Genomic DNA, 18,648 nt, shown 5'->3' with positions numbered 1-18,648 from the left:
AGGACTTGTATCCATCATATATAAAGTACCCTCAAAGATCAATAACATGAAGATAACAACCAACAAAAAAATGGGCAAAAGATTTGAAAAAGACATTTCACCAAAGAAGATATGAGGATAGCAAATACGCACAAGAAAGAACGCTCAACATTATTAGTTAAAGGATGAAAGTTAAAACTTCAAACATATACTGTTACACATCTATTAGTACTGCTAAACAAAATCAAACAAAGCAAAATAGAGAACATTAAGTTACAAAGAAGCAGATCATTGCTTTTTGTTTTTTGTTTTGTTTTGTAATAAGGGGACTGAGGATTGAACCCAGAATCTCCTGCATGCTAAGCACTTGCTCTACCACTGAGCTGTACCCTCCCCTAAGTCACAAAGAGGATACAAAACAACTTGCTGATGGGAATGCAAAATGTTTCCATGTTTGGGAAAAGTTTGCAGTTTCTAATAAAGTTGTATGTACTTATAATCAGACTACCCAGCAATCCCAGTCCTAGGATTACCCAAGAGAAATGAAAATACATTCACATGAAAACCTGTTTGGGAATATTTACAGTGATATTTTTCATAAACACCTAATAATGGAAGTAATCCAAATGTCCATCAATCAGGAAATGAATAAATGGTGGTCTATCCATCCAGTGGACTAGTATACAGCATTAAAAAAGGAACAGACTATTTGTGGCCCTTTTGATGATAAACCTCCAACAGGTGTGAGGTGATTCCCACTGCGGTTTTGATTTAGCAATTAAGGGAACCCTGGTGCACTGTTGCTGGGAATGTAAACTGGTGCAGCCTCTGTGGAAAAACAGCATGAAGATTCCTCAAAAAACTACCAAAAATAGAACTACCATATGACACCACAATTCCACTCAAGGGCATATATCCAGAGAAAGTGAAAATGCTAATTCAAAAAGCTATATGCACCCCAATGTTCACAGCAGCACTATTTACAATACCGAATATACCAAAGCAACCTAAGGGTCCATCAACAGACGAATGGATAAAGAAGATGTGGTGCGTGTATACACAATGGACTACTACTCAACCATGAAAAAGAATGCAATTTTGCCATTTGCAACAACATGGATGGACTTGGAGGTTATTATGCTTAGCGAAATACGTCAGACAGAGAAACAATACTGTATGATAATATTTATATGTAGAATCTAAAAAATAAAACAAACTAATGAATAAAACAAAACAGAAGCAGACTCTCAGATACAGAGAACAAACTAGTGGTGGCCAGTGGGGAGGGGGAGGGGAGTAAGAGGTACAAACTACTATGTATGAAATAAATAAGCTTCAAGGACATATTGTCCAGCTCAGGGAATATAGCCAATACTTTATAATAACTATAAATAGATAATAACCTGGAAAATTTTGAATCACTATGTTGTACACTTGAAACTTCCATAACATTGTAAATCAGCTATATCTCAATTTTAAAAAGAATAAAACGGAACAGACTACTAACAGGTGAACATTACATGTATCATGCCACGTGAACAAGATTCAGAGCTGCATACTGCATGATCCCATTTTTATGGAATTATGAAAAAGGCAAAACTCTGAGGACAGAGAACAAATCAGTGGTTGCCAGGGGCTGCGCCTGGGGCACCAGGAATTTTGGGGAGTGACAGAAATGTTCCCTACCTTAATTGTGTTGGTATTTACACAGCCATGTGCATTTACCAAAATTTATAACTCTGGCCTCAAAATGGTGGATTTTGCCATATGCAAATTATATTAATAAACCTGGCTTTTCACAAAGTAGGTTGCTGTAAGAATATTCTATCAATCAGACTTTCCATTTATTCCATTAATTCAGTAATACTCCCTTTCACTCCAATTAATATACCAAAGATTCATTTTTATTAGCCTTGCTGCTCATGACTACAGATGTATGAAATATCTAATACATTCAAAGGCTTCGTTTTAACCCCTGCTCAGGAAAGCGCTAACGACTCATATAATTGAAGGTTCTGAGTTCTTCTCTGTCTAACTCTAGCCACCCTTGTGATTAACAATGAGATGAAGGAAGAAGGTTGGGAGGGGCAAACTCAAATGGCCAAGGGGATGGGGCAGGCAGGTAGGAGGGGGAAGAGCAGCCCTGAATAACCACCCTTTCCAGGGCCAGGGGACCCCCACGCACAGCTCTGGCGAGACGTTGCTCCTGGGGACTGCGCGCCCACGGTTGGCAGAGCACCCGCAGTCTTCAGGGAAATTGGGAGTCCCGACTTTCCTATGTGGATTCTCCCAGTTTGGGGGAGCCCATTCAGTTTTGATAGGTTTTTTTTTTTAACATCATGCACAGAACCGTGCTTGTCTGCGGGTCCTGAAGTTTGCAAGCGCTCGTCGAAGGGCAGTGGGTGTAGAGCAGAGAACTGGGGCCAGCCCGGGAGCCTGGTGTTTTCACAGCACGGCTTCCGAGAAGCTGAAATCACTTCTGAGAAGCTCCAACGCAGGGGGGAGTTTCAACTTGGGCAGAAGGAACGTGCGCTAAGGGTGCCCAGCGCACGTGGACTTCGAGTGTATGTCGGACAAGGCGTGACCAGCACCGCCCAGCGTCAGCGCACGGGGGGAGCCAAGAAGGACCTCTCCCCGCCATGCCCACAACCTCCTCCTATTCGTGAAATCTGCCCCAGCCCCAAATCCCAAATCAGCAGTTCAAAATCCCCGAACTCTGACAATCCCAAGGTTGGATGGCTGGTTTTTAATTCACTTGGCGACCAAGGCTGCTCTAAACCTCGGGGACTTTATCCTCCTCTCTGTGACTCTTTCACACAAAATGACGCATGTCAGCAATTACAGGTGCAACCCCACGCCCAGCCCGCATATTAGACAATATACTTGTATGACCCAGTGCCGCCGTCTGTCTACCTACCTACCTGCATTTCCGAATCGTGAAACACATCTGGCCCCAGATTTCAGAAAAGAGACTCCGGGCCTGTGTGACTTTCCCAGGGGCCCCCATGTGACTGAGAACCATCACGACACCTCACCATCTCAGCCCACCACCGCCCTTTCCTCTGCTCTACACCCGGCCAGTTCCTCAAACTGTAACTCAAGGACACTTCACGTCACCGACCTCAGCCTATATCTTACATCTTAGGAAGATTCTCTTCTTCCTATGTCCTGGCCTATTTATGGAACCGCCCAAGAGCAATGATTCTGTTCCAAACCCTGAGGAATTACAGAGCCTTATATCCACATTTGAAAATAAACTTACAATCGGTATTAAAAATTGATCAGTGGTTTCAAAGATTCCAGGAATCAGCACTTAAATCCTTGGGCAGGAAGAGTCAGTGATGGTTTTTTTCGTTTTGTTTTTTTTTAAAGACAGCACGAATGTAAACAAGGGTCAGGGAACTTTCCTCTCTATAGGAAATCTTAGGGAGCAAACATTTTCTTTGCAGAAGACTCAAAGGGAGGAATGAACTGCCACTTTCCGTAATGAGAAAGAAAGGGAAAAACATTTTGCAAAGGATGAGCTGCAGACCCAGAAGCCCCCAAACCACGTGGTGAAAACTGTCAAGCAAAAGCAGGGAGAGACAACCACGCGGAGGTAGCAGGAAGCCAGGGGGAGGGGCTGCCTGGGGGGAGGGGTGGGACACCTCCCTTTTACCTCCAGCACCCCCACCCCTTTCTGTCTAAGTACCATCTTCAAAACAAAATTCCCAAGTTCACTTTCCAACAAATCGCTGCCCCTGGACATTTCTAATGGCCACTTCTCTAAATCAAAAGGAACATCCTCTAGGTGGAGGAAGAAAAGGAATATAAGCTTTAATTAAGAAAAGTCCACAACTTACTTTAAAAAGCACATTCAGCAGAGTTCTAACCCGATTAAAACCTCTCACAGAGGGAGAAAACCTGATGGGGGTCACCCTTCGCTCAATTTAAAGTGACACCACCCCCCTCTACAGAAGGCTTTATATCCATTCAAACATCACTGGAAGTGTTCCCAGAAGGATTTTTGGGGTTTTTTTTTAATGACCATTTTACATTTGGGGAAACCGTCCTAGAAATGATGGAACCCAGAGCTAACAGCAGAATTAAGGCACCAGATTCTGGATATGTTTGCCCTTTGGAATAAAACAGAAAAGTGTGCCCCATCTCTTCACATCCGCGCACGTGCCCAAGCGCAGGCGTGCGCGCGTGCGCGTGCCCACACACACACACACACACACACACACACACACACACACACACACACTCCTGTTTACCTGGAGCTCCTGGGAGAAAGGGACACTATTTAAAACAGCAATTTTGTCTGGTTGGTGTGTCTGGAAACCTGTACCCTTAAGGAAGGTAGATTTTTCTGGAATTTCAGCCAGTGCGCAATGACTTTTGAAAAGCAAACGCTACTTTTTAACATCAGTTGGCAACTTGTCTCTCCGAATGCATTTCCAGCCCAGCCTGGAGCGCTCCAGGCGGGAGAGAGCCCTGACTCTCGTCATCGTCAGGCTGGACTCGGTTTGCCGCTCAGGGCCCGGGGCTGGGGCCGGAGCCGCGGCGCGGCGCGAAGGGCAGGGACACTCGTGCGCGTCTCGCTTTAACCGGATGGTCCTGAGCCCCCTGCCCCCGCGCGGGCAGCGGAAAAGCGGCGCCCCGCGTCTGCCACGCGCCGACTCGGTCCCGGTTCTCGGGCGGGCGGCGGGGCGCGCAGCCGCCTTCTCCCGCCTCCCTGCCTGCCCGCGGCCCCGGGCGCCCGTGCCCGGCTGGGAAGGCGCGGGGCGCCGGCGGCTCCCGGGCTTCCAGGCCCTTCTCCCCGGCCCTCCCGCCGCCGGCCCGGGCCCCACACGCCTGTAATCGCAGCCGGCGTAAGAATATCAGCCTTCCGCGAGCTCTCGGGGCACTCAGCTTTCTCTGCCTGAATTCTCTTAAGCCCAAGGCACCGTGGTCATTCCCACTGTAAAGATGAGGAGACTGAGGCGAAAGCCACCCCCTCACCCAGGCCCAGCTGCTGGGAGGCCCAGGTCAGGTTCCCAGATGCACCGCCGGCTCTCCCACCCGCGCGCTATCTCTGCGCGCTTGCAGACCACACTGGACACACATGGTCCCCAGAAGGGGTCTCGAGTTTCTCCCAGGCTGGGATCCCCAGGAGCTGCGCGGTGACAGCGCATTCCTCCGTGGGCCAACGCTGGTCCTCGGGACCCCACGGAGGGGCGAGGGGGCGCAGAGGGCCTGGTCTGCCCTCGTGGGTCACCACTCCCAGTCCGAATGAGCTGAGGAGGGGCATGCCACGCTGTGGAGGAAGGAGACGCAAAGAAAGCGGCTCCCCGCTCCTGGACCCCCAGCTCCACGTTGTGATTGTGCTGGGGTTGGATTAAGTCCTCACGGGACTCGGGGACGCTGAACAAACACAGAGTGTCCCTCAACCACGCCCCCTCCTCACCCCCGGGAAGCACCTCAAACCCGGAGATACCGGAGCTGCCCATTTCGCCCCTATCTCACTTACGCGGCGCCCAACTGGATTCGCTCATCTCAGGAAGGGGCCGCTCCGTGCCCAGCGACCGGCGCCCTCACCCAGGTCCCCACGACACCCCCACCTTTCGGCTCCCCCCGCCCGGGGTCCTGGGGACCGCGGGGAACTTCCCGAGAGCCCGCGCGACCGACGCCCCCCGCCTTACCTCTGCCCAGCAACGCTCCAAGCACCAGGCTCAGCGCCCCGCACAGCGGCGCCACCCGCCCGGGGGCCGCGCCTTCGGAGCGCATCCTGCGTCCAGGCAGCTCAGGCCGCCCGCCGCCCGCCCGGGACGCAGCGCCCGCTCGCGGCCCCCGCCGGCTGTCCCATGTCCCGGGGCCACCCCCGGCAGCGAGTCGGCCGGCCGGGCTGCGGAGCCGGTGGTCGCGCCCCGCCCCTGCCGGGAGCACGCCGCGGCAGCTCCGGATCCCGCGGCGGCTCGCGCTCTGGCCGGGACAACTTTTCTCCAGCCGCCGCGGCAGCCACGGCCCGCCCCGCCTCCCGGGCCGCCCACCGGGCCCGCCCACCCAGGGCCCGCCCCTGGCCCCGCCCCTGGCCGGAGGCGGGAGGCGGCTGGGGGAGCCGGCGCGCGGGGAAGGCGATCGCGCGCGCGGGGAGCAGGCGAGTGCGCACGCGGGGTCGCTCCTCCTCCCTGCGGCCTCCCGCCTTCGCCCCCTTCCGCCCGCGTGCGGGAGAGTCCCGCGCAGGTACCGCCGCTCCAGAAGGAGCTGGACCCTCGGCAGCCTCCGGGGGTCGAGGCGGGCCGGGGGTGAGGGTCTTCACTCCTCGCACCTCAACTTCAGCTTGTCCCCCGATTTTTCACTTTGAAAGCTGGGGACATCTGAAATTTACAGTTCCATGCAGCTGATGCCGAAAGATCTCCCGGAAAGATGATTCTGTGGGAAAAACCAAAGTGCAGAACACACTCAAGAGGGACGCAGTTGCTACAGAGGCATATGCGTGTGTGTGTGTGCGTGTGTGTGTGAAGCAAGCCAACCACAGTGTCTCAGGAAGGGGACTGGAAAGCCAGGGTGACAGAAAGGTTCTTTTTCCACCGCATATCCTTCTGTACTGTTGGAATATCGCAAACAACCCCCGCCACGTGTGTATTTTTATTAACCATTCGGGGCCGGGGGAATGCCCCATCTCCTCAGTCAGACTTGCGCCTGCAACAGCTATTTCTCTGCAGATTCAGACAAGGACTCGCTACCCCACTTTGTGCCCGATATCCCTTCTCCCATGTTCCCAGCGCCGCCCTCCTTCCTCGCTTGGATCCCAGCTGTTTGCCTGCGCGGTTGCTGATGCGGGACCCCAACTCCCCCTCGTGTCTGTGAGTGAAAGACAGTGCATACTGGGCCCAGAAGCCTTGCCCTGAGACCCCAGCCCTCCCCTATTGGTGCGCTTCCCCAAACCCCTCAGCCTCGCCTGGGGGTCCCTAGGGGTCCTGGGTTCCTCAGGGGTAGGGCTCAGAGGCCCAGCTCTCACCCAGGCCGACTCAGTCCAACCCAGGAAAAGAAACCCACTGGGTCATGTGTCACCATTACTCCTGGTCACCAGAGCCAGGAATGAATTTCAAAAGAAAAGAAAAAATCCCAGATTGGATGAGAAAAAACAGAAGTGAAGGGTTATGAGCCCCGCAAATCCGTTTCTCCCATCCCAGCGCAGTTACAGGGGATCGCGAGCCGAGCATAAAGAGAACCTGGGGGCGGGCAAACGCTCCCAGGGCACCCCCCACCCCCGGACCCCTGCCTCCCAACTGGGTGCCCCTGGGCTTCCCGACAGCCTGCAGAAGGAAGGGGGCTCTCTGGTCTTCTTAGCCCACTGTGCTTGCCTGATTTCGGGGGACGGCAGCTGTGAAAACTAGCCAGGCCAGAAAGACAACCGTAAAACCTTGGTTCCGGCAGTCCTGGGTAGCAGAGACTTCATTTTTTAAATGAACTAGGCTGATAATTGCCCAGTTCTTCAGTTCATCCAGCTAGCTCACACACAACCTTGGGAGGCAGTCATAAAGCAGACTCAGGCTCCTAAAATGGAAGGCACATTTCCTTCTCATTTTTATTTGTTGGCCTGAAAGTCTCTGGAGAATAAATATTTTTCATTTAAATATTTCCAGCCTCAGTGAGAAACACAGCATACCCCATCATTCCTGAGAGCTTGGGTCCACTGCATTCTCTCTCCTTCCTGTCTGATTATGGGAACAAAAGAAAAGGCCTCAAATTATGCCCACTGCTCCCCTGCTCTTCTCCTTTGTAGGTTCACAATTTGCTTCCCTGTCCCCTTCCCAGACCCTCCACCCACACATCATTTCTTTCCTTTTAACAGAGTATCACCCTCTCTAATGCAAAGCCAAATGCAGGTTGTGGTCCAGGACACCATGCTTCAAATAATCAGAAACAGGGACACTGAACAAACCACAGGGAAATATGCAAAAATTTGAAAGGAGAAGAGGAGCCTCCATCAGATAAATGCACTTCACAGTTCCCCGGGGACACCTGCCTTCCTCGGGTGTTCCGAGTCTCGGATGTGCCTTGAAACCACGGAGTCTCCGGGGATCACCTACGAGAGACTCCTTCCTGCCTCTTCCAGGATGCACAAAAGGAGACCCAGGTAATCGGTGCCTCTCTTCTGCAAATCTCATTTAATCTACCATGTGACCTTCTAAAAACCAAACACTCACACACAAAACCAAACAAAAAAATAAAAGGAATAATGTGGTTGATTTCTTTTTTCGTTAACTCCCTCCCCGCCCCCCAAACAGGAGTGTGAAGGTAGACGTCCCTGAGCTAACAGTTTCCTGTATTTATTTTTTTTAAGGCACGTATTTTTTCACCCCCAAATCATTAATTCCTTCACTTATATTACTTCCAGATGCTTTTCTGAATTTCAGAACCAACATCAGAGACCACTAATCTCCTCAAAGGCTATTGCAAAACTCCCTGCGGGCTGTGGGCACATGGAGACAATTAACATGATTTATAGGAGAGAGGAGATATTGGAAAGAGGAAACCCACTGCTTCCACATCTGCCCGGGGTTTATGTGAAAAGGCAAGTTCACGTTTTTGTTGTTGCTGTTCTTCGTGCTTCAATTCCAGATTCTTAATATTGCCTAAAATGAGGGGTGGAACTTGTGAATTTAGCTCAGGAACTTCTTAAAAGGCCTGCCTCTAGGCAGGGGCCTATCAGTGTGCATTACTAAGAACGTGGCAAAGAACGGCTATGTGTTGGCCTCATAAGGCAGCTGTGGTTGTCCTGCAGATCTAATGGCAAGTCCTGACTACGGTGCATGCTATTAGAGGCGTAAAACAGGAAGGAAGGAGGGAAGGAGGGAAGGAGGGAAGGCAGGCAGGCAGCCCTGTGTTCAGCACTCTGTGCTGGCATTTTTGTTAACGTACATAGACACCATCTCATTTAATGCTCACAGTAATAGTGATGGGAGCACCATTACTCTCCTTTGACATCTCACTCGTTCAACAAATATTTGTCTATGGCCTACCACACAGATATGGGGTTCTAGCCGTGAACAAAGCAGACGAAGATCCAAAACTCGTGGCTCTTACAATCTAGGCGACAGACGCTAAAGAAATATACACAAAAATCCAACCCGGCAAGACAGTGATGTGTGCGATGAGTAAAAGTAAAACAGAGTAGGGGGAAAGTCTGATTTAGGGGTGCAGCTTTAGCGAGGGTAGATGGAGTGGGTAAACCCGCAGGTTTCTGGGGGAAGCGCTTTCCAGGAGGAGAAAACCAAAAGCGCCAGGACCAGGAGGGAGGGGAAGGAAAGACGTTTTTCTTTCAGAAGAACCGCTCTGGCCTCTGGCAGAGGCAGAGCACGGCCTGTAGGGGGCAGCAGAGGAAGCCTGGAGGCCAGTTAAGAGCTGATGGTGGGCAGCCGCCTGCTCCATCCAGGTGGGACTGGGGAGGCAGGCTCGGGTGGTGAAGTGGAGGCAGGGACCCACTGTGCTGCCTGCTCAAGGGGGAGGCAAAGCCTTGCCGATGGATGGTGTGGGCTGTGGGCAAGCAGGAAGAGTCCAGGGTTTAGGCCCAGGTACCCTTTAGGGAGGTAGGAAAGACTGGGGGGTGTGGGTGGGGAAACAGCATTGGGGGTTCACTGGGACAGGTGAGGAAACTGAGGCTCCAGGAGGAGGTTCACTCACTTGCCTGGACGTGGCTGGGGTGGCACTGAAAACTCAGCTCCCCGCCTGCCCTGGAAGGGGCGTCATCAGCTCGCAGCCGCCAACTAGGAGTTAAAATTGGGCTTTCTGTTGATAAGAGCCGTAACCTTTGTATCCTCTCTCCTTTGAGCAAATTCTAGGATCTCAGCCTGGCTCAGGTGGGGCTGAGTAGGTGGGGGGGGAGCAGGATGCAGAGGCAACATGTCCTGCCTCCCTCCGCACCCCCACCCCTCCTGCACGTGGACAGACATTCCAGCCTCGGACCGTGCGATAAGAATATAACTCCTAGGGAACTTGTGCTGGCGCCATGTCCACCTCAGTCTTGATCATGTGTGTGTTTATTTCTCTGAGTCTTCCCCCCATCCCAGGTCAGCTCGGGGGCGGGAGGCGGGGGAGGCTGACCTGCTCACCCCATGTTCCCAAACCCTGCAAGTATGTGCACAAAAACAAGCACTTGTCCGAAGAATGACTATGGTGAAGCTGTAGGTGACCAGCCCCATTGTACAAACGCGGAAACCGAGATTCCCAGTCCGCCTCCGGCTCCCTTAGCGGGTAACGGTGATGATGCTGACCGACAGCCACGCTAATGACAATCACATTTATTAGGTGCTTGTTAATTGCCAAGTAACCCTGTTGACAACCCTACGGATCCGTACTCTTATCCCATTTTACGGACCAGGACACTGATGTCAGAGAGGTTAAGCGGCTTGTTCAAGGTCGCCCAGCCGGGAAGTGGGAGAAGTGGGGTTGAATCTGGAATCATTCATTCCACGGAGCCGTGTTTAAGTGTGTGCTCAGGTCTGCCCTACACTGGGTGTCCTGGTCACCTGCGTGAGGTGCCCCCGGCTTAGGCCAGCGTCTTGTCTCAGGTTTCATTTGCCAGACCTTTCTATTTTCAGCAACCTCTGAAAAACAATTCCTCTCTGATTTCTGCTTAACCTCGCAGACAACTCCCGCTGCCCCGGGCTGCTCTGGCGCCTGTCCTGGAACTCGGCCTCCAGGGAGGTTGGTTGCCCCTGGAGAGAACGTGGGCCCAGCTTCCCCAGGTAGGATGCGGTGAACTTCAGCCTGTGAGAACAACTTCTAGGACCGATGCTCAAACGTCCCTGCACCTGACGCTAATCCTGTTTCCCTCCTGGTAGCTCTGCCAGTTACTAGCTCTGTGACCCTGGATACGTTCCCTGAACACTGTGTCTCAGTTTCTTGGTACGTCCGTGAAGGAGCGACATCATAGGGTTGTTGTGAGGGTTCAGTGACTTAACATGGCAGCTACCAGGTGTCTGCTCATGACCTGGGTCCCTGAATGACCTCGTGAGCAGAGTCCCCAGCCAAGCAGCAGCGAACACACACACAGACTGAATGAGTGATGCCTGCTTGGCATTTGGGGGTTGTTTGTTACTGAGCAGTAACATAACCCATCCTCACTGCAACACCAGGCATGGACATCCATCGCATGACACCCACCCAGCTGTGCCCCTGTTCCTTTTTGGATGATCAGGTCTTGTTGCAGGAATCACACTCTCCACGTCTCATCATTCTTTGATTATGAGCCATTGTTGAGTGATTGCTCTGGATGAGCATTGGGCTAAGGGGTCTGTCCTTAGAGAGTGCCATGGGGGAGATAACAGACATATGCAAACACCTTGAATAGACACCAGAAAACAGGCACAAATAACATGTTGTAAGAGCCGGGGAAGGTGAGAGTGATTTCCTTGCCCACCTAACCCCGTCGACACTGGCCTCACTTCTCTTCCCTGTGCAGACTCTGCTCTTTCTCCCTTCAGACACTTTGCACCTGCTGCTCTCCCTCCCTGATGTCCCCTCCTTATAATTTCCTCTCCTTTCAAAAAATATTTTATTTTATTGAAGTTTAGTTGATTTACAATGTTTTGTTACTTTCTGGCGTACCATGTAGTGATTCATTTATACATATATATGTATATGTTCTTTTTCAGATTCTTTTTCATTACAGGCTATTACAAGCTATTGAATATAGTCCCCTGTGCTCTACAGTAGGGCCTTGTTGTTTATCTATTTTATATATAGTAGTGTGTATCTGCTAATCCAAAACTCCTAATTTATCCCTCCCTACCCGTTGCCCCTTTGGTGACCATAAACTTGTTTGTATCTTTGTGTGTAACCATACATTTGTTTCTGTCTTTGTGAGTCTCTTTCCATTTTGTAAATAAGTTCATTTGTATCATTTTTTTTAGATTCCACTTATGTGATACCATATGATATTTGTCTTTCTCTGTCTGACTTACTTTACTTAGTATGATCATCTCTAGGTCCACCCGTGTTGCTGCAAATGGCATTATTTCATTCTTTTTCATGGCTGAGTAATATTTCATTATATATATCACATCTTTTTTGTCCACTCATCTGACACTGGACATTTAAGTTGCTCCCATGTCTTGGCTATTGTAAATAGTGCTGCTATGAACATTGGAATGCGTGTATCTTTTTGGATTTGAGTTTTCTTTGGACACATGCCCAGGAGTGGGATTGCTTCCATGTCCTGGCTATTGTATCCTCTCCTTTCAAATGTCCCCACTCAGCAAAGTCTTTCTTCCCACAACCATTTCCCCAGAATTCAGGACAGAGCCAGAACACACCCTGCACTCCAGAAATACTGTTGAATAAATTCAGAATGATAACATTTGAGGAGGTATGGTCACAGGGTTCAGAGATGCTGGGAGATTAATGAAGATGGAAAAGAAAGCCAGGAGGACAGAGTCTTTGTGGGAGAAAGAACGAGACAGGAACATAGGACGGCCCAGAAACAGGAACAGCAGTTGTGACTCCCGGGTGATCCCCGTAACCACCAGGCAGAAGATACAGATGAAACCAGCTCCAAGGTCACTGACATGGAACTGTGATGGATTCGGCTGCTGTATCGGCTTCATCCTCTTCACCCCTAAGGCTTCGGTTTTGTTTTGGTTTTTTTCAGTTTTATAGTCATTCCTCATTAGGACCTCAGCTTTGCATTTTTCATAAGAAATAATTCAATCCAAACACATCCACCACTGTGGGACGCAACACAGCTCTTCAGCTGCAATATTAATCTGCCTTTTAAAGCCCATCCTGGCCGACCGTGATCGGCGTCCTAAGCTCTGGCGCTGCTTAAGATTCACGGCAGAGCAAGCCAGTTTCTGGGAAGGAGGGACACTCCTCACCTATGACTATGACTCACCGTTTTCAACCATCTTTCTCACGTAACGAAAGGAGCTTTGTAGCCAGAGCCACTGCATTGTTCTTGACTCCCCTGAAAACTCTCTGATGGCCCGTAACAACAACAATAACAACAAAAAGATTGAGCTTCAAATGGAAAACTGCCCAAATCCTGTTGCTTTGGCACCGGGAACAATGCAAGGCCAATTCCGTTAATTTACGTAAGAAACGGCTCTGCTCCCTCCGATGGTTACAGAGTCAACAGTGCCCCCTGGTGGCAGCTGCGGGCATAGTCTGATGGCCGAGGGGAAAAAAAAAGAGCAAAGCTGAGATTTCCGGGTCTCAGCAAAGTGGCAGACACGTCCTAGGAGTGCCATTAAGTTCAGCAGCATTTCACACTCTTGAGTGTCTTTCTTCCCCAGAGGCAATCTTGGTCATGACTGGCTCCTCTGCCTCTGGCTTGTGAGGTCAAGTCGAGATCCTCCCTGGGCGGGGAGGGGGGCCCATCTTTGATAGGATTTCTGCAGATGGCGTTTCCCACTTGAAGCCATTGCCTAAGTGCACAGGAGAGAGATTAAAGCCCCCGCCAGCGGGACTAGAAACACGGCTGGTAGGAAGAAAAATCATTTACACGTAAATCCAGAAGTTCTTTGGCATTTGCATTTGACTGAGGTACAGAGTGACATTTTTAGCCAAGAGCTGGAAAATATAAAGAATATTCCACTATCTTTTGCCTTTCGTTGTTTCTGTTGAAAAGTCTTCCCTCAGTAATTCTTTTAAGCTTTTTCTCTTTGTCCTTGGCATTGTGTTTGACTGATGGAACACCAATGCCACTGTCAGCTGAGGTCCATTTAGAGAAGCAGGACCACTGTGAAGAGGAAACTTGCTGGAGGAATGAGACCTTATATAATCGTAGAGACATTAAAAAGTCCAGAAGGGGGAGTTGGAGGATAAGCAAAAATCGCCAGCCCGCTTCCCTGAAGCACTGACCCGTGATTCAAGACAAGGCTCGGCTTTCAGTATCTTCAGGGGAACATACTGGAATTTGCAGGAAAATCTGGGGAGGCAGAAGCGCCCAGCTTCTAGGGTCCGTGGTTCAAAGTGTATACGAAGCGTTTCAGCACCTGCTGTGGCCAACTGAACGCCCACTGGATGGATCTCCACACAGGTGACCCTGGGAAATTCTGCATCCGATGCAAAACAAAAACACACACGTGAACACGACAAATTTCCTGATGGTTCTGGGGCGTGAAAGGAGGCAGGCAGATTCCGGAAGGGAGTTGACGTCTGGGAGAAGGAAAAGGCATGGAGAAAGTTCCCTGGGTTTGTGGCTTTTCCACCAAGAAGACGTCACAGTCACTGCTGCCTAGGACAACTGTTACTCCTGCTGAAACTCACTCTTTCTGGTCTGAAGAACCAGAGGGCAGAGTTTGGAACAATCCGGCCACCGGACAGGAAAGGGGAGGAGTCAAATCGTGGTCAGAGCCAGAAAGGAAGATCCTCGAATTCTGTGCATCAACTTCGTCCATGTCTTTGGAGGACCCGTGAACCCCATGCAGACTAAAGGTGCTGAGCTGATTTGAGCCGCAGGCCAGGAGACATTTTTTGGAGAATCCATCTAAGTTGATCGCCAGCCGAAACAAAACCGCTAACAGTTTTTTGAGGAATATAGCAGAATCCAGAATCCCCACAGCATAACATTTACAACATGCAGAAAACGATCCAAAATTATTTGCCATTCGAAAGCCAGGCATATGTGAAAGCAGAGCCTAAAACCCCTCCTTTGACCACCCCAGTGGTTTCTCTCATTCCTGCATTTGATAACTATGATTAAAGAATCAGCGATGGTTCTGTTTCCTGGGCTGAAAGAAGCAGTAAGGTCATGGTGACCAGCACAAGGGGAAACCAGTGCTTTGTGTTCCTGCAGTTAAGAGCAAGTGATCATCGGCTCAAGAGGAAAATCTGAGAGGTGGATACACTCAGACAGAGGGATGATATATGTTTTTTCAAATTGCCCACAGACGCAAATGAACTTTAATTAAAATCCTGCCTTTTCCACATCTTAGCTGTGTAATGAATCTTCCTTTTCCCTCTTCTCTGTCCTCCCCTCCTTCTCACCTCTGCCAAAGGCGAGTACCAGGCGGTTGGTTAGGAGATGCAGGTTTCACGGTCAGCAAGATAAGGATAACCCCAGCTTTCGTGGACCCCTTAGGTCAGGGACTTTGCCTCTCAGACTTATTTTAAAACATCACTAAAATTGGGGATAATTATACTTACCTTTCAAGTTGTTCTTGTTAGAACTCGTCCAGATAACCTAAAACTGAAGGGAAAATTGATTTGCTCCCACAAATGGGAAGTTCAGGGATGCAGGTGGCTTCAGGTATGGCTGAATCCAGAGTCAGTGAAAGATCATGTGCCCGATGTATCTCTTTTTCCTTCCTCCGCCGACTTTTGTTTCTTTTTTGCCTCTTAGCTTCACTTCTACAATTTACTTAGTCTCCCAGAGCCTCAGTTTGCCCATCTGTAACATAGAATATTAATAATATTGTCCTCATAAAAAGGTTCTAAGGATTATATGAGGCTTATATGTGTGACTCATGAAACACAGTGACCAGCGTATAGTAAGTGGTGAAAACAATCTTACTTATTATTATTATCCCAATAAAGGTGGGACATATGCCACTGCATTAACAATAAACATTCGCTGGGCCCTTTTTAGGTGACACAGGGACCTTAGAAGCTGCTGGTGGCACGAGGGGAAAGGGCAGAGTATTCATTTAAATCTGAGCCTGAGAACTTCGCTACTGTGAACAGCTGAATGGCTGCGAGAAGGTGGGGGTGACTAACACCCACTGATCCTGTTGTGCTGGGAGAGGGAAATTGAAAAGATACTCCAGGAGCTCTGTGTGGGCACAGAAACTGGTCTGCAAAGAAGGTCAGCACTAAAATTAGGAGCGAGAAACAAGTCTGCCCCAGAGCTTCCGGAGAGGCTGACAATGGAGCCAGAAGACAGCACAGTGGCTCCTTGGATTTCCCCGCCCCGTCAGCATGGTGGCTTCTGTGCCCTTGAACCACGGGGCCTGGGATGAGGGGGCCACAGGGCGGGGGCACCCCTGCCCCTGTGACGGGGATTCCTGACTCTGGAGTCACTTCCCGTCTTGGGGTGCATCTTCCATGGCAAACAGAGCCCACCGCTTCTGAAGGTCGGACCTCCCTCCTGCCCTCAGCAACCCTGGCCCCTCCCTGCAGCGCCTGTCCATGCTCTCCTCCTCCTAATCCCAATTAACAAAAATAACCAGAGCTAATATGTGTTAACACTTACAATAGGCCGGGTTCTGTTTTAAGCACTGACCAGGGGTGAATTCGCTGAATCTTCCTGGGTCTCCCGACTTCTCATGCAGGGCTCCCCACAGAGTCCTCCCAAACCAGAATAAAGTTAATTCTTGACTGAACAGGAGGCGAGATAATTTATATTAGTCGACCCATTTCACAGATGAGTAAACTGAGGCCCAGCGAGCTAGTAACTCCAGATCATCGAAGTTCTGGCTTGGCACTCCTTCCACTGAACCTGAGTTCTCCATAGTCTTTTAGAGTCCACGGAACAACAGTGTGTGGTGCCAGTTGGGAATTTTGTTTGCTTTGAGGACAGTAACTCAACCTAAACTACTTGATCCCAAAGAGGGACTTAATGGGTTCTTGCCACTATTATTCAAGAGGTTGGGTGGCCCTAAGCCTGCCTGGATCCTGAGGCTCAGCCAGAGATCCTGAGTCTCTTTTTTCACGTCCTTTCACCTTTCCTGTCTTCTCAGTTGGCTCTTCTCTCAGGTGGGATGGCCCTATGTGGCCCGCCATGGGGATTCCAGATGAGCACCTTACTAGCTCGCCAGCCTCAGTAAAGATGCATACTTTGTTTCCTAGCAACTGGAACACAAGCCCTGGGACTGCATCTCATTGGTTGTAGCTTTGGTCATGTGTTCATCCTGATCCAATCACCACGGTCCATCAGGAGCTGAGCTCTGATTGGCCAGGCCTGGGTCTTGCAATCCCCTCATGCCCGGGAAACAGACTTAACCCTACACGCTACACAGAGTGAGAAGGAAGAGTCTTTCCCCAAAAGGAAAGTAGGGATGCTTTTCACAGGAGGAAAATTAATACCTGGCAAGCAAAACCATTCTCCAGAAACATTTCCCAATGAGGGTGCCAATACGTGCCAATATTTTGTTTTGCAGATTATAGTTTAAATATGCAGCAAGTTGTAAATTACAACCAGCAGCTGTCACAATTTCCTATAATAAGGAAAATTTTAATTTCTAAAAGCTGCGAAGGACAGAATGCCAGGATGAGGCACACGCTTGCTGAGACAGGGCAGGGGGCAAGGGCACGCAGACTTGCATTTGTTCCCTGTGCTGTAATATTCCAGCGGGAGTTCCCTCACGGACTCCCTGTGAGGTTGGGAGTTCGTACAGCGCTGCCTTTTAACAGGCTGCCTCTAACCAGTCAACACCCGGGAGACCCGGCAGGGAAGGGAGGGCCTGTGGTGTCATCTTTTATCAACATACCCGCACTGATACTTATTCCAGCATCTGCATGAGAATTCCCCCTGAAATTGGGCAGCCTCCTGTGATGTGCCTGACAAGATGAAGGCAGTCATTCACGCATCCTTTAATTGCAAAACTGGCTATTCACCCCTCCTCCTCCTGCTGGCTGGATCAGGCTGGTTGGTTGAAATTGGCACAAACCCACCAAAAAATGGGGGAAAAAAGTTATCCTGCATTACCAGCTTTAGGAAGAGCAGCGTGGAGCTGGGCTGAGCGTCAGCTAGGACTGCGGACTTGAATGCATGCAGGTTCTCTTTTTCCTCTCCTCTCTCTCTCCTCCTCTCTCCCTCCCCAATATTGTTAATTATCAGAGACACACAAATCAAAACCACAAAGAGGTGTCAACTCACACCGGTCAGAATGGCCATCATTCAAAAGCCCACTAATGATAACTGCTGGAGAGGCTGTGGGGAAAAGGGAAGCCTCCTACACTGTTGGTAGGAATGTAAATTGGTACAGCCACTATGGAGGACAGTATGGAGACTTCTCAGAAAACTAAAGACAGATTTACCACATGATCCAGCAATCCCACTCCTGGGTATATATCCAGAGGGAACCTTAATTCAAAAAGATGCATGCACCCCAGTGTTCATAGCAGCAATGTTTACAATAACCAAGACATGAAAACAACCTAAATGTTCATCAACAGATGACTGGATAAAAAAAGCTGTGGTATATTTATATAATGGAATACTACTCGGCCATAAAAAAGAATAAAATAATGCCATTTGCAGCAACATGGATGGACCTGGAAATTGTCATTCTAAATGAAGTAAGCCAGAAAGAGAAAGAAAAATACCACATGCTGTCACTCAAATGTGGAATCTAATAAAAAAATAAGGAAGAAAAAAGAAAATGCTAATGAACTCATCTACAAAACAGAAACAGACTCACAGACAGAGGAAACAAATATATGGTTACCAGGGGGAAAGGGGGTAGGAAGGGATAAATCGGGAGTTCGAGATGTGCAAATACTAACTTATATATAATCTAGATTAAAAAAGCAAATTTTTTCTGTATAGTACAGGGAACTATATTCAATATCTTATAGTAACTCATAATGAAAAAGAACATGAAAACAAATGTGTGCATGTGTATGTATGACTGCAGCATGCTGTACACCAGAGATTGACACATTGTAACTGACTATACTTCAACTGAAAAAAGAAAGACCAAAGATTCCTCTTGGATGACACAAACAAACGCAGAGGTGAGAGTCCTCGCTCCAGTT

At 49.5% G+C, this 18,648-nt stretch overlaps 1 protein-coding gene across 2 annotated transcripts in view; it reads right to left on the bottom strand.

Moving 5' to 3' along the window:
• TMEM132C (transmembrane protein 132C) overlaps window positions 1-5,959 on the bottom strand; it is a 307,474-nt gene extending 301,515 nt beyond the window's left edge. For both annotated transcript variants that reach the window (XM_072953679.1, XM_072953680.1), the window contains exon 1: window positions 5,643-5,959. In XM_072953679.1, the coding sequence (XP_072809780.1) occupies window positions 5,643-5,727 (85 nt within the window). In that variant the 5' untranslated portion in view covers window positions 5,728-5,959. The remainder of the gene's footprint in view (window positions 1-5,642) is intronic.
• Window positions 5,960-18,648: the final 12,689 nt, after the last annotated feature.

The sequence above is a fragment of the Vicugna pacos genome, chromosome 32 (genome assembly GCF_048564905.1).
Source record: "Vicugna pacos chromosome 32, VicPac4, whole genome shotgun sequence".
NCBI classification, from domain to species: domain Eukaryota; kingdom Metazoa; phylum Chordata; class Mammalia; order Artiodactyla; family Camelidae; genus Vicugna; species Vicugna pacos.
The sequence above is the reverse complement of the archived record's forward strand: the minus strand, read 5'-3'. Positions and strand labels throughout refer to the sequence as shown.